Below are 16,400 nucleotides of genomic sequence, written 5' to 3'. Positions count from 1 at the left end.
TTTGCATGTGATTTTCACTCAATTTAGTTTCTAATGTTCCTAAAATGTGGCTCTAGTAATCCAATAGGAATTGGATTGCAAAAAAAGTTTGAACTGATTTCTATTCCTGTTTCTTATAGAAATTTGGTATAAATGAACTAAAAGTTTTGATTGCTGATTTGAATTTGTAAGTGATTATGAACATGAAATTATCTATTGAAAAAAGGTGCTCATTTTTGGACACAAAAATGTGGTGAAAACAAGGAGAAATAGCCAAATAGTTACAAAACTGTAATTTCAACATTAAATATGTTTGTGACATTTAAAGTATAATAGATATGAAAAATTACAACATTTAAAGTAATTCTATAAAAAGCTTACAATAGCTCTAACATAAATTATTGTTATAGCAGACCTCTGAGAAATAGGTATCTTTACGTTAGCTTGTTGGTGGTGCATTACAAATTACACGTGATAGAAGATTTTCATTATAAGCTGTACTCATCACATCTGATTTATAGTTGAAAATTTTTTCATGATTGATTACAGTCACCAGCTGACTTGAAAAAAAATTTTCATCCTGATCATCTGTGTGAATTCATGTTCTACTAGAACCAGAATTTTAATGTTTTAACACCTATATCATATTGAAAAATACTATAATTATAGAATATGTACCAATTATGCCTTCAATGTGGCTGTTTTTTCCTTTCCCACAATACCTAGAATGAAGAAAAAAGCATTCAATCGAATCTCATGCTTGCAAAAACATTAACAATAGCTTTCCAAAATAGAAAAATCATAACTTACTTTCTAGGTCCAAGACTGATGATACTTTTAAGTCTTTCTTTATAGAATAATTCACTTTCTGTTTCTGAAGCTTTTGATCTTTCTGCAAAATTGATGAAAAAAAAAAACACATTCTCTAAGTGAAATATGACAGGTATTCATAATGTTTATACAATAAAAGCCCCAACCTCTCAGACCTGAGGGGTGTCCCCTTAACGGACACCCCTCAGATGCAGTCCTTTATATCTTTCCACCTCATTCAGAAACGACAAATCAACAGGTTATTTTTACGTGTATGTATTGATGCATGAATTAAAATGTTTTGTCTGTCTAAAGCTAGTTCTAAAAACTTGATCTTTGACATCCCTTTTTACACCCTTTCCCAGTGCTAGGTTGTTTTTCCTTTTTTTCTAGTCTCAGGAAAAATTATTGCTTCAAGCGGATTGGTCCTGATTCAAATTTAGCTGATAAGATGAGGTAGTGATGAAATTGCTGTCACTTTCAAATTTATTTGTATTACTGATACAGAATGATTATGAGGATTTGCAAAATGACAGAGTGCAAAAGCATAATCAAAAAATAACTTGTCATCATCCTGAATAGCACATTTGGATACATAAAGCAGCAATATACAATATATGATTATGTTTTTGACACCATCATGCACTGAAAATTTGGCGAGATCATTTAAGAAATAAATTTAAAATATATTCACACATAACATATGCAATGTATTAAGTACCTTCATTATGAATTTTTTCTTACTAATAAAATATGATGGTTATGGAGATTGTGTATAAAATCATAACTTTTAAAAAATATTACAAAATGCCAAATTTAATTATAAGTTTTTTCTTAAAATTTTAGCACAATACCTTGCGAACTGGCAGGTGTTATCTGCGATGATTCACCTCGCTGACGTCTCCTTTCCCTTTCTTCCTCCCATATTGCAAGCAACCCAGGATTTTTACATTCGTTCACTGTATGCAAGCATAAATTTACACAAAATTAAATCAATCCAAAATCTTATCAAAATTGAAAATGAATTAAAAGAGAAATATACAGAAGATAAATATTGAGTGCAATTTCTTTTTTTTTTTTAAATTTCCATCAACTATTAGGTACAGTTGAACCCGCTTATAACCAAAGTCTAAATTTCACAAGCAAATTAATATGATTTGTTTGATACAATGCTAATTGTATGACAATTCTATCACTTTTAGCTCAGATTATTTTTTCAAGGAAATTAAATTAACCTTGAAAAAATGAATACAAAAATGAGAATACAGAAAATGAAAAGCAAATTGAAGAACCACAAAATTGTTTGAGTTTCTTTTTGCCCTTTTCATAATATGTAGATAATACTATTTATCAGCGATAAATGCCATTCAAATAATTCAACAAAAGGCCTATAACGCAATAAGGTTTGTTGTTAATGTTCAGGATAAGCAACACTTCGTCTAGACAGAAAGGATGAAGATAAGAAACAAACCAATCAGAATTTAGAAGAGATTTAATTTTAATTGCATAATCATTAACAAATTTAATTTTATGGTTAATTTAACCCTCATTCAACTTCTGATACAGACTCAATATACGTGTTTCAGTGTGAGGATTATCAATGGAAATTTTCTTTTCCTGTGAATCATTTCTTTATTTTTTTAGGGGAGGGGGGGGGGGGAAACTTTTCCAAAAGCTTTAACTGTTAGAAATAGAATAGAAATTATGAAGTTGCTGTAAAAAGTGAAAAAATATTTTATATGTTTAATATCCATACTGTGTTATGTATACTTGCTATAAGGACTTAATTTTCAAATTTTCACTTGAATACAGATTTAGCCAGTGACTGGATTTAACTGTTTAAAGGTCGAACTATGAACAATCACTTATTGTTTTGAAATTCGAGGTCCTTTTACATGTCTATACATAGATCAACTTTGAAATTTCAAGAACATTTTTTTTTTCATGATGTTCCATAAATGAAACATTGCCACTTGTAGAAAGGTGAAAGTGGAAACTGGTATCACCTATATTCTGACGATTATTTATTTCTTCATTTCTGGGGTACAGTTATATTAAGAAAAATGCTCCTGTTTTCTACATTACATCTTTTGAAGAACATGATTTGGATTGGATTTTGGTTTCTTTGCCGCAAGGACCAATTAGGTCAAGCTGCGCCAAAACAAATGACAACATGAAAATAAGACAGCATTTGTTCTTGTCATGTCAAGGAAGTAAAAGTACAACACACTTCAGGAGTTTCTAACACCTCATCCTCGTTGTTGCAAAATATATCTACCAATTCACATACATCAGTCGGAACTGTTGTCACTAGATCATTTTCAACAATATCCTCTTCATCCGTGATGTTCCCATTAGCAGGTAATTGGTAGATATCTATGTCCTCTAATTCTGGGAATTTGAAAGAGTTTCTAAATATATCCTACAGCTTCTCCTGATGGGAGATATCTTTTGCCCTGGTTACACACAGCTGAATATAACAAGATTATCTACAATTGCAGATCTCAGTTTGATTAGTCTGTGGTTGCAAAAACCTGCATTTCTATAAGAATGCAAAAATAAATACCAGTACAACGCCACAACAGGCAAAATGCCCAACGAGGTGGCTGAGAAAAAGCTGCCCATAATAAATCTCGATGTCATATATTTCAAAAATACAGAAACCTAATTAAAAATGCAATTACAAACAATTTATATACATGATGAAATATTATACAATGCTCATAAGAATATTTATGGTTGTCTTATTCTAAGTACAGATAGCTTCTTGATTTACGCCAAAATGCTTATCGTATTTACTTTTAAATGTGTCAATTGTGTTAGAATTTACTACCCCCGGGGGTAAGCTATTCCATTTATTAATAACCCTATTAAGAGAAAAATTCCTTGCGACACCATAACCTAGAATTGTCCCTTACTAATCGATACCAGTGTTCCCTTGTAAAAGCAGTCGATTGACGGTGTACTGATAATTCATGGTCCATCCTATCCATCCCGTTGAAAATTGTGAACACTTCGATCACGTCTCTCCAACACCTGCGTTCATTCAATGTAAACATATTCAAAAAATAGTCTCTCTTCATAACTCAAGCCTTGTGTGCCAATAAGGAAATGTGTAGCTCTTCTCTGCATCCCTTCAACCAAGTCTATGTCCCTCTGTAGGTATGGTCTCCAAAAACTCACAGCATAAAATACTCATTCAATATAAACAATCTACCCCAGAAAGCACATTCCTCTGTGTCATATATGGCCCCTATACACATGTCAAATGACGACAACACCCTGTGTTTCAAACGGCAAAATCGAAGCATCACACTGCACATTAGATATCCCTAGAATCATGCTCTCTTGAAAGGCCAATGTTCCATAAATAGAACATGCGTCGTTTTTGAATGCAAGTAGCTTGTTCACGTGTGACAGTAGAAAGAAACTAATTTATTTACTTTAATTGATATAGGCCTATTAAATGATAGAAAAACAAGAAATAATTTTCAATTTACTTTAAAATTGAAATTTTGGCAGATTCTAATCAAAATGGGGGAATAAATGCTCAAAAAATGTCAAATTTAAAAATTATGTCAAAAAAGTTTATATTAACTCAAAGTTTTTGAATTTATTTAAAAAAAAAATACTTTGAAATTTCCTCTATATACGATAAAAAACCAGAAATGTTTGAATGAATTTTCATCTGATATTTTTGCAAATAAAACCATGTTCTATTTATGGAACACATTAGCCTTTAAACAATTAATGAGCGTTTTTGCTGAGAACAAGCTTCTCATAAGTGGGTCCGACTATATAAATGAAATATGCACCATCAAAAAATTTCACTCAATACATTGAATTAGAATGAAAAAATAACTTAATGTATGAAATTAAATAAGAAAGTCATCAATTAATTAAAAAAATCATTTACTAAACCACTTACATTTCCTTTCTAATCTATTCAATATATCATCAGATGAGCAGTCAACCTCAAGCTCACAAGATGTTTGCTTTTTCAGTTTATTACACAACTCAGGACTAAAATAAAAAGGAAAAAAGCTTCTGAAAAAGCAATATGATATAACTTTAACACAAGCCGTGAACTTTTAAATTTATATTTTATTTTTACTCATCAACAAAAATAAAATCAAGTAATGTTATTAAACCAAGTTGCTTGTTATGAAAAGCCCCAAAGTAGAATGTTTAGCAATGTTCTGCGACGAGCCCTCGGCTGACTAGAGATGTTCTGCAGTAAAATCGACATACAAATGTAATAGTGGGGTTTTTTTTTTCACTTTTCTTAAAATTCCTCCAAATTGTTCTGCCGTAGCGCTAATTGTTCTGCGACGTACGTCAAAGATTTTGGCACATTCTGCTTTGCGGATGAAAAGAAATCATTTTGCTAATGTTATGATCATCATTACAACAATATCATGCTTAAAAAGTTTTAACTAAAGGTTTTTGCATATTGTGCAGGACAATATTACTCTGCTCTTTGTAAGGTGAAATGAACATATTTTTTCCTAGTGACATTTTATGCACATAAAATTGCAGTATTTTAACATGTATAAGGAACCCTCCTGATTTTTTAGGATTAAAATTTGGAAAAAGTGAAAAAAAAGATATATCTCTATAACATTATCCATGTATAAGAACACCTTCACTCCTCATTTTTGGGACCCAATTTTTGACAAATGAGGGTTCTTTCTTTATACATGTTAAAATAAGAGAACAGAAATTAATTAAATTTTTGGTAAAAGTGCAGCAGTGTGGAAAGAATAAAATATATTTGTCAGCTTAATGTTAGTGCCACGTTGACCTAAATCTGATATACTTTTCTAGGATATTCAACTTTCATATTATTACTGTTTCCTGTGTTCCACAAACAAATATTTCCTAGAAAATACTTGATAAAAAATCTTGGGCCAAATTCTGAATAGTTGACCAGGGCAGAACAAATTAAATTTTTTCGGCTGGGTTTCATAAAATTACATGCCCGACTTAAAATAATAAATGCCTGAATCAATACTTTATATGGTGTGAGGCACGTGGGTGAGAAAATACAAGCCTGGTCAAAATTTTTACATGCCTCCTAGGCATGTCAGGCTAGATTTATCCAGCGGTGGTAGAAATTTAATTGATATCTGAATGAGATATTGATTATGAATATTATTGTGTAACAAACTGTTTTGAATCAAAAATTAATGTAAAACAAATTAAAAAATACTGTACTCATTTCAATTTAGAATTGTGATGTAAAATGGTATGCATTTTGTCTGCTACTGTGGACATTTTTAAAGAGGGTAATAGCAGGCAAGGAGAGGTGACCATCTTAGAATACTACACCACAGCTGCTTCTTCTTCTATACCATACATGCACCTCTACTACACTAGTACAGAAAATGTATCCCATTTATCGGAAATATTGTAATAATATGATCTACTACAAAGTAAAGATCTAAGTATTTGATTTATGCTGAAATCTGTTTCTCTCAGTGAGTGATATAATGTTGAAATTAATGATATTTTATTATGTGTCTAAGACATTGCTGTGGCAAGATATTTATGGAGATCCACCTCAAAATAGTGAAACCACAGAAAACCCAACTTCAGTCTAGTATCATACAATGCGGTCTCTGGGAATGAACCCTATGTCTCAGGGCATGAAAAGTAATAAAGATAACCATCACAACCTCATAGAGGCATATATCACAAATTCCATACAAATAATTATTGAATGAAATAAACCAAATAAATCTAACAATTATATATAATAAAATGCAATACATTTTCAAAAGTAAAAGCCAAAATTGATTTCTAACCTATTGACAGCTTCCTTGCACCATATTTTAGTCATGGCACTAGCAGTGAACAACTGTTTTACACTGCTTTTAGCAGAGGTCGCTGGAGAGCCCACTGGCAAATAGTCATCACTTCCGGTTCTGAATGTTACTTTTTTGAGACCGATGAAGTTCATTCCAAACAATTTGTAATCAATTAGAAACTGAAAGTTAAAAGGAAAAAAAATTAAAATTGGACAATTTTTTTAGTCACTATATATTTCTACATGATGAGATTTCTATTTGAGCTTTTGTGCTTACAAAAATATGGATACATACTAAAATTTATATAACCAAATATATAGAGTTGAAAACAGAGAAAGCAATATGATATGAAACAATTCTAACACATAGAAGAGATACATGGACTTCATTTTGCTACAATTTTTCTTAAACAGTTGCTCATACAATGGAGAATCATGATAACTCGACTACCCCCGTTAACTTGACATTTATTATGTTGTACAAATACACAACAGATAAAATGCCCAACCAGGTGACTGAAAAAAGATGCCCATAAAAATTTGGTTGCCGAATATATATCTAAACTACATCACAAACGAGCGATCTAATAAGAGCAATAAAAAAACCAATAATTATCATAAAATATAAATATACTGCCCATAAAAAATTATGGTTGTCTCATCTAAGTATGGATAGCTTCTCGGTTAATCCCAATATATGATTACCATATTTCTTTTTAAACATGTAAATTGTGTTAGAATTCACAACTCCAGCAGTAAGTTATTCCATTTATTCACAGCCCTAATAGAGGAAAAACTCCCTGTAACACTACAACCTAGAATTATCCCTTACCAGTTGATACTGGTGCCACTGTGGTGGTCGAGTGGTCATAATGACGGACTCTCATCGCGAGGATCCGGGTTCGAACCCCACCGTCGTTTGTTCCTGTGGTTCCCAACTTCGAGGTGCAAATGCAAGCCGATCTACCCATTAAAAAAGTCTCGCCACAGCGAGCAACAAGCCTACAATGATCAATTATTCAACCATTACACTTCACTCATGGTTATAAACACTGGTGGCAGATGGCAGCACTACACATAACAAGCATTACACAGAAACAAACTTCACGTCAGTTTTCACTGCACACACATTCCCGCATGTACCAATTTGTTAGAGGTTCCGCAGAGGAATATGAACGAGGTACGTGTGGTTTAGTAGTAGTAGTTGATACTGGTGTCCCCTTGTCGAAACAGTTGATTGACAACACATTAATAACTCGTGGTCCATTTTATCCATCCTGTTGAAAATTTTAAACACTTCCATCATATTCCTTTTCCCAACACACCTGCACTCTTCCAATGAAAACATTTTCAAAAAATCAAGTCTCTCTTCATAGCTTATTTCCATGGTTGGCGCAATACTAAATCCAATGGGAGAAAATCTGACCTGACACATGAAAACTAAAGCCTGCTTAACTTGACTTCAATTACTAGTTTCAATTTTTAGAAATCAGTTGTAACACAGTTTGTACTATCATAACCTTGACTGGCTGCAAGATGACTTGCTGGAGGAATTTGGTTATTTGAAGTCAGTTTCTCATTCTTCAACAGAACAGTTTTGATCCAGTTAATGGATCAGTGCGAGTAATTTTCAATTATAAATTTTAAAACAACAACAATTAAAACAAGAAATTTTGAACAAGCTTTTTTCAACCGAAAATGTGGATTTGTTCAAAAGCCGAACAATGGGAATCAAATAAGTGTGGAAACATTTTTAAACATAGGGGAAAAAAACAAGTTTGTTTTGATAGGTTTTTAAAGAAGATAACTAAATCACACACAGAGACTGCAACTTTTGCCATCATTCATTAGGTCATGAAGTTAGGCTCTAAGTTCTATTTACGGTGAAGTTAAATTTTTATGGTATGTATTGGATATATGCTTTAAATGCCTTTCTACAGAATTCTTATTCCAAAACAAACACATAACTTTGGTACTTGGTTGTAAGTTTTGAATAGATTGCTGATGAGAACAGAAAAGCCACTGCGAAAATAAGGAGCTTATTTGCAAAAGGGAACACTTCCACAATTACTGAATTTACAGAATACATGTAAAAAACCTTTTTTTCCGCCGGAATAGACTGCTTTCTAAAAGTGGGAAATAGCCCAACAGCTAGCATACAGAAGTGGTATAAGAATATTTAAATATCGTGTTTTTTGATCAACACTCAAGGGCGTCATCTACATTCAAATTTTAAAAATGTTCCTTTTTGGAGGAAAATAAGTGGAAATTATCACATTATCTTTTAATAAAAATTAGAGCTGTTTAAGTTCTGACAAACTAGAAATTTATCTGCTAGACAAGGAAGGGGTATCCTCACTACTCTCTTGTGAGTAACATAAAAAAACCTATCATTACAAAGTGGAACCTCTCATAATGAATACTACTGTTAGCGGACACAGATTTCCACTAATGGACATTTTTGAATTATATCAACAGGACTGAATGTAGTTAACAATCTATGAATGAACACTTCTCATTAGTGGACAAAATTTTCAGTTTCACGGGTATCCGTTATCTACAGGTTCTACGGTAAAATGCAACTTTGAAAGCTTTTCTGAAAAATGAGTCATTTTTTAAAAATCCCTTAATGCCAATAAAACCCACCACTTTGTTATGTTCCCTTTTCAATGAAAAATACCAAAGTGAATGAATGAAGTGGATGTGTTCCTTTTGGTAGAAATGACTAACTTTACATTATAATTTCTACCAAAATCATTCATGTTTAAATAAACTCTGTTGCAGTCTGACAGAGCTCATCCCAAACATTCAGAAACCATTAAAAAGTGCATTAAAAAAAAATGTTTTGTGCTCTCTTTTGAAAAAATAAACTCAAATATATAAATTATATCACTGAACAAGTTTCAATAATTATTTTTTGAAAACAATATGTTCCCTAATAATCTTGCAAAAATGAAGTTTTTTCTATGAAGCAATGATTTAGCTTGGTTGAACGATGGCATTAATAAACAAAAATACAATCATCAAACATTAATCTGTAAAAACAATATATTATTTGATTGATTCTGTAAACTAAAACTTTCTAACCCTTACTTGCAAAATATATGATATGTGCGCTTCATGAGGCTGCATAACCCTGTTCATGACAGCACCAGCAGCTAGAAGCTCAGCAGCCCTTAAAAAATATATAAAAAATAAAAGAATTTAATTGTCATTTACAATACCCGTAGATATAAATACCACTAAAAAAATTAGCAGCAAAGCTGCCAATCAGCATAACGATTCATCAAACACAAAATTCTTACTTGCTAATCACGTTTGGATTGTAAAAGTATATCCTCAGAAAAGGCTGTTCTTTCTCATGGTAACCATAAAATGGTCTGTATTAAAAGTATAATGGAATCAAGATTAAATTTCAATGAATTAAATGAAATATCATGAAATACATAGTAACAGAACTAATTTAGACAAGCTGGAGTGAAAATTCTATGAAATGCGAGAGAATAATCTTGAATTTAAAAAAAAGAAGTATATAAAGAAGTTTCTATAGTTTTTAATAGCATCTATTGATAACAATATTAATGTAAATATTAATATCACTATTTAATGTCATAAAAAAACTTACATTCCTGTGATCATAACTATTTTATACACATGATGTTGACTTGAATTGCTTTTTCTTGAAGCGATGTTGATAGCCTTATCTATACTCAGAGCCAGTTCTTGCGTGTATTTCCTAAATATACCATCTGATGCATTCCGTGGCATGTTATCTTCACACTTGATACTAAGGTATGGAAATATGCCATGCACATGCAAGCATGTTTTCTGACCTGCACAAAACAAATTAGTTTGCATAAATTCACTTTACTTAGATTCAAATAATAAATAAAATATAAACATTGCCAGATCGTGACAAGATATTGGCAAAATAACAAATAAAAAAAATTTGAGTACAGAGTTCATCTGAACCATACTGCCAATTAAATCTTTCAAAAAATAATTAATATATGCACCTTTTTATCTCAAATTATATTTACTATAAATGGCCTTCATAATTTTACTTCCTCACAGTCTACTAAAATGTGCATGGTCTATTTTGAAGTGGATGGGTAGGAGAGAACAGGACTAGTTGGCATAATGGGCAAGGTGACCCACAGCTTCTCTTTTTCACCACAAATTACTCATGTAGCATGTGGTTTTCCTTAGGTGACTGCCATTACCCTGGTCTTGCCTAGCCCTCGCAGTTAACGCAATTAGAGATTTTTCTGTGCTTTTGCTGATGAATGGCAACTTTGCTTACCTTCGGCAAGTTTTTGGCAATAACCCGCAATGCATTTTTCCTATAGGAAATATCTATTCCCAACATTTCCCTTTAGTCAGCCTAGGAATAAAACGTGATGCCTGTATTGGAGCTCTTGATACAATTTTTTAACACCTTTTGTGGGCCGCATTTGGCCCGTAGGCTGGATGTTGTGCACCTCTGTTCTAAGAGGTTCTTCTTGAGAAAAACTAATCTAATTTATAGATTATTTTCCTCAGCACAATCCAGCTGGACAAAAAAAAATTAATATGAAAGCTCTAGAATTATATTGCATTGTGAAAACAGATGTGCCATGGCAGATATTCAAAGAAATATGCTAAGAGTTTGCTTTCTACATTCACAATTAAACTTACCAGCCGGAGTTGTACCGAAAACTCTGATGACAGGTATTTTGTAGATCTCACAACCCCGAAAATCAGAGAAACAGGCATCAAACCCTCTGCATGGAAAACTCTGATAATAATCAACATCCACGATTCTCGTCAGGAACATAGACTCCGATAATATGCCTGGGGAAAAAATGCAAATGTAATGAGTGCATTTTATGAGAATACAATCTGGTAAATATCTGATAATGATGAAAAATATTCGATTGTAAATGACAATAAGTACACCATGTACAGTTGAACTTCTACAAGTTGAACTTGTATAATGTCACCTTATGGAATTGAATAAAAATAACTTCATAAGAGAAGATGACTCGACAATGAGTAAGCTTAATTTGCAAATTATGCTGGAAGAAGGGGCCTTGAAAACTGATATACACTATACACAGAGTGATATCTGAAGGTCAAGTTATGCCCCCCCCCCTAAGGGTGGGGCTAACAGAACTCTAGCTCTGGAGTGCGAGACAAATCTCATAATTTTTTTGTTTTTGCCCACTACAAATGACCTCAGCCTAGAGGGACCCTGCTACAGGATGTTGAGGTCATGGGTCAAGTATCTTGTGCAGTAAAACCTTGATATAATGATACTCTGCGGACCAAGAAAAAATATTGCTGCAGATGGATTATCATTATATTGAGAGGCAATAGTTTAGCATTAGACAAGCACTTCTAATTAAGCCTTGAAAAAATATTATTGTGGAAGGATTTATCATATCAAGTATTATTGTGGAAGGATTTATCATATCAAGTATTATTGTAGCAAGGTTTCTTTGTATATATCAGATATAACAATCAGCAAGGACGCGGGTTCCATCCTTCCACTATGGTACTCAGTCGAAGTTGGTTTTCTTTGGTTCTTCAACTTTAAGGTAAAATGAGAACCAGTGTCACCCTTTAAAAGCTATCTTGCTACAGTAAGTAACCTTGCAACATTTAAAAGCATGCATAATATTCATTGGACTGGTGATTAAAGAATGGTGGGTACAGAATATGTACACCCAGACATATAGATAACTGGCAGAAATTTATCTTTTGTTCAATTATTAGAGAAAGAAAAACTCATTTCCAACAATTTGTTGACATTATAGCAAAAGTTTCCTGATTTTGGAACTTACCAAATTCATATTTTGCATTTCCTTAATATTGGCTCAGAACTTGACAAATCCCAGTTGCCAGGTCACCATGTCAACTAAAAAATTGGTATCGCCACCTGATTTTTTCTGTATGACTAACTGGATTGAAATCCGAGCAAAGCACAAAATTATTGGAAATTATGTCAATGTCTATTACAGGGTTTGAGCTACAGTCCCATTTTTTGCTAAATGCGAAAGCTAATCTGACAATGTGATAGAAATAGTAGCCACTTTCAAAAAAAAATACTTACAGGAGACACGAATCGAGTAGACATCCTACCAATCATTAGCATTGTAGTATTTTGCTAAAGCTTTTCTCCCATTTTCGCTTTTTTTGCTAACAGAATTTTTATCTAGCTTAAACCCTGGTCTGTTAGCATGGAAAGGAGTCCTCAAGTCGCAAACAAGTTAAAGAATTACCTGTTTTGGACCTAAAAATCTGGAAAAAAAATTAAACAAATATTTAGGCACCAGCCAAATGTCTTTGGAGCCAATTGTGATTTTTGCTCAAGAAACATGGTCTTAAATCAGTGATTCCAAACGTGGGCGTTAACGCCCCCTTAGGGGCGATGGAATGTTCTAGGGGGGCGGTAGAAGCTACAGGTATAACATAGGATCTTATGGGTTAGATTGCGTTTGGGGACAATGGAAGAAAAAAAATTCTGAAGAAGGGGGCGATGGGACCAAAAAGGTTGGAAAACTATGTCCTAAATGATGTTTACTCTTTTGAAACTTCATAATTTCTTCACATGTTAAAAGACGTAATACAATGAAATCACAATTTTTTTTGTCATTCTTGGACTCCAATTTAACAATCACATATAGAAAATATCAGGAACCAATACAGATTTTCTAGTCGCCATGGTAACCTGCCACCTAGGATTTATCAACCCCTGTTGAAGGATATGTGTGTGGGTCAAATGACCCCACCACACCAGTTAAGGGTTAAAACATAGGAACACAGCTACAGTATATATGTTTAATCCATTTCTTCTTTGGCAACTTTTTGGAGATTTCCTTTCTAGTCTACTGGTAATTTTTTTCCTGGTTGGCCAATTTTTTATTCTGTTGCTGTTCCCCCCCCCCTCCCCCCCACCAGCTATTGCCTGGAGGCGAGGTCACCTATAGAGTTCATTGATAATTCTAATAGGCTTTAACCCAGCATTTGAATTGATCGAGTCTGTTAACACGCGCACACACACCTTTCGGAGCTTTTTTCGTTTGCCATACATTGTACTATACATAGTTTTCCCAGTATGTTATATTCAGTTTTTTTATTGAAATATTTCATTTCGAACTTGATTACTTACAGGATTACTTACTCAGGATTACATATGGATTCTCTCAGGGTGTGTAGACATTTCTATTTTAATAAATTTTTTGCATACTAACCGTTGTAACTTTAATCCTTCAATTGTGTTTTTATTGAACCCAGAGACTTTTTTTTTTGCCCTCGCTGTGTAATTATTTACAAGAGCGTACAGGTTCTTATTATTTAAAAGCAAGTCATGTTTTTTTTAATATTTGATTAGGTATCTGGTCTAAGGTGTGATATTTTTAATTTGATTTTTAATCTTGGTCCCTTATTTAATCTAGAATGTTTTATTTTTAATCTAGATCCTTTATTTAGTCTAAGATTGGTGTTGTTTGTTGTTTTACTGTTTCTCACTTTGTAAAATCCATGGTATTATCCTTTTTTTTGTGAAGGATAAGGAGGGAAAATATCAGTCCTCTGTAGCTTAATGGTAGATTACTCACCTAGCCTGCAAAAGGATGGTGGTTCGATTCCCCGCATAGTCTAGTGTGAAATTTCTTCATGAACTTTACCTCAACTGGATATCTGGTCTTTTACACATGCTCATTATATGAGACTTTTAGTGTACTACAGATTTTCTTAACCTATCTTGTTCTATATACTGCCTACTTCTTCAGAAATGTTTTTCTCACTGCCCTCAATTCAAGCAAACTAATAAAATCTTATATTATAGGACACACCCCTCATGATCCACATCCCTGGATCATTTCATTGTCCCACTATGGGGGCGATATTAAAGACGTTGGAAAATAAATGACTTTTAAATACTGATACAAAACCATGTACTAGGGGAACAACATTGAACATCTTTTTTTCATACGCTAATTTTTTTAATGACAAGCAATAACAGCAGTGAATGAATTGTGAAAAGCATTTGAGTTTTATTTTCCAACATTCCCAGCTCATCAATAGCTGGAAAGATCAGTCATTCAATTGCATTTCAAATTCAATTATATTCACCTTTCTATTAAAATCTCAGAGTAAAGTATTTACAAATGTCAATAAAATAATTCATAGATGAGTAAAGTTCGATTATACTTTAAGAGAAACAACACAAACGCTTTAAAGAAACAAGATGCACCCCCGTGAACCATTAACATAGAATTGAAAATTTGTTTTTGTAGGTTTTTAAATTTATATAAACAGACATTTATTTTCCGTTGTACTCACCAAGGGATGACGTAACATTGACGGATTCCGAGGAATCGTTCATCATGTCCATGTTGAATTCAGATGATTCAACCGTTTTCAACATGATGTAAATATTTCATAGCATGTAAACAAAAACCCACTACAGGCTGCTGCTGCTTCCGTAAAGGAGGAAGAAAGTCACGAAATTGTGACCGAGGTGACGATCAACTCACCCCGAACAGCGCGTGCTGTCACTAAATTGATCCGCATCTTAATCAATCAATTCGCAAAAAAAAATAAAAATTAGTGAAGGGAATTAATTCAGCGAAATTAATCGCGAATTAATTTTTTTCTTGTTATTAGCACTACGTCGCCCAACTGCCTGCTCGCTGAATTCATCATTACGCAAAGGCTGGCTTACATGTTGCCATAACAGGTGAATTTAATTCTCGATGTTTATATACTTGCCAGTAGTTTTCATCGCGATGGCACTTCTTGAACTCCAACTGACGAAGTTTTGGAGGAAAAAAATTTCTACGGATTTCGTTGATGGATGACGACATCCTTTCTGGGCTGTCTTGCTATTTGTCCACGCATAATTCAGAACCACTTGCGATTATCCAGTTGTAATGAGATAGGAAAAAAAATATCCAATATCTCAAATAAATTTCTAGTTTCACTGACATTAGAACATTCATTAGATATCTTCGGAAAACAAGTAGAAGAATCAAATATATATCAACACTTTTTCTACCGAGTTTCCATCATGACTCCGCGGACCATTACAACAGCATTTCATTCATCACAAATGCAATGACCATATTTTCCCGATAAACATACAGGACATCGCTGATTTTTGCCAAAAATGATGCCAGAAGTAAGTAAAATTGCTAACTATTCACGAAAGTCATAAAGTCACGAAAAATCACCAATGGTGGGAAATGCAGTACTTCTACAAATTTCAATGGGTTAAAATTAATTCCACGAAATAAAACGTTTAACATAACAAATATAAGAGATAGATATTCTTATTTTTAAGTCATAATAATCATTATATAATTTATGAGTGAGGACGATAATTGTAATCCTTTTGATTATAATAAGGAATAATTCAAGTTGGCTTCATGGAAAATACGAGGAAAAAAAGGGCAATTTTACAAAAAAAAAAGTGAGGATGGCTAAAATCACCAGAGAGCAAGGCCTATTTCTTTTTAGTTGTGGCCCTGAGTAAATATGATTCCTTTTTAAATCTCTTTACATGGTCCCCATATCCTGCAGCAGGGGCGCCCCTAGGCTATGATCTTTGGCAGACCCCCCCCCCCCCCCGCCCTCTTAGTTAATTTATAGTGTGAAAAACAAAATATACGAATCGTTCCGGACTGTGGAGCCCTCAGCTCGACCCTTGCGGAAGCCATGCCCTTACAGAAAGTGTTCTTCAAGGTAGAGGCATGGTGGGGCCGTGCCTAAATTCCGGAGGCCCTAAGAATGGCTTTGGCCGCACCCAGAAATTTAT

At 33.3% G+C, this 16,400-nt stretch overlaps 1 protein-coding gene across 1 annotated transcript in view; it reads right to left on the bottom strand.

Annotated features, from left to right (window-relative positions):
• The window catches only part of PolZ1 (DNA polymerase zeta catalytic subunit), a 48,430-nt gene extending 33,134 nt beyond the window's left edge, over nt 1-15,296 (bottom strand). Inside the window, exons 1-10 of the mRNA XM_089244889.1 lie at nt 14,927-15,296; nt 11,276-11,431; nt 10,224-10,431; nt 9,904-9,978; nt 9,692-9,773; nt 6,597-6,778; nt 4,718-4,812; nt 1,644-1,748; nt 790-871; nt 658-701 (exon numbers count right to left, since the gene is read on the bottom strand). Of these exons, the coding sequence (XP_089101015.1) occupies nt 658-701; nt 790-871; nt 1,644-1,748; nt 4,718-4,812; nt 6,597-6,778; nt 9,692-9,773; nt 9,904-9,978; nt 10,224-10,431; nt 11,276-11,431; nt 14,927-15,011 (1,114 nt within the window). The 5' untranslated portion in view covers nt 15,012-15,296. The remainder of the gene's footprint in view (nt 1-657; nt 702-789; nt 872-1,643; nt 1,749-4,717; nt 4,813-6,596; nt 6,779-9,691; nt 9,774-9,903; nt 9,979-10,223; nt 10,432-11,275; nt 11,432-14,926) is intronic.
• Nucleotides 15,297-16,400: the final 1,104 nt, after the last annotated feature.

The sequence above is a fragment of the Pholcus phalangioides genome, unplaced genomic scaffold (assembly GCF_987345545.1).
Source record: "Pholcus phalangioides strain wild (caught in Gottingen) unplaced genomic scaffold, Ppha-v1.0 ptg000015l_1, whole genome shotgun sequence".
Lineage (NCBI taxonomy): Eukaryota > Metazoa > Arthropoda > Arachnida > Araneae > Pholcidae > Pholcus > Pholcus phalangioides.
This window is presented reverse-complemented; position numbering and strand designations above follow the sequence as displayed.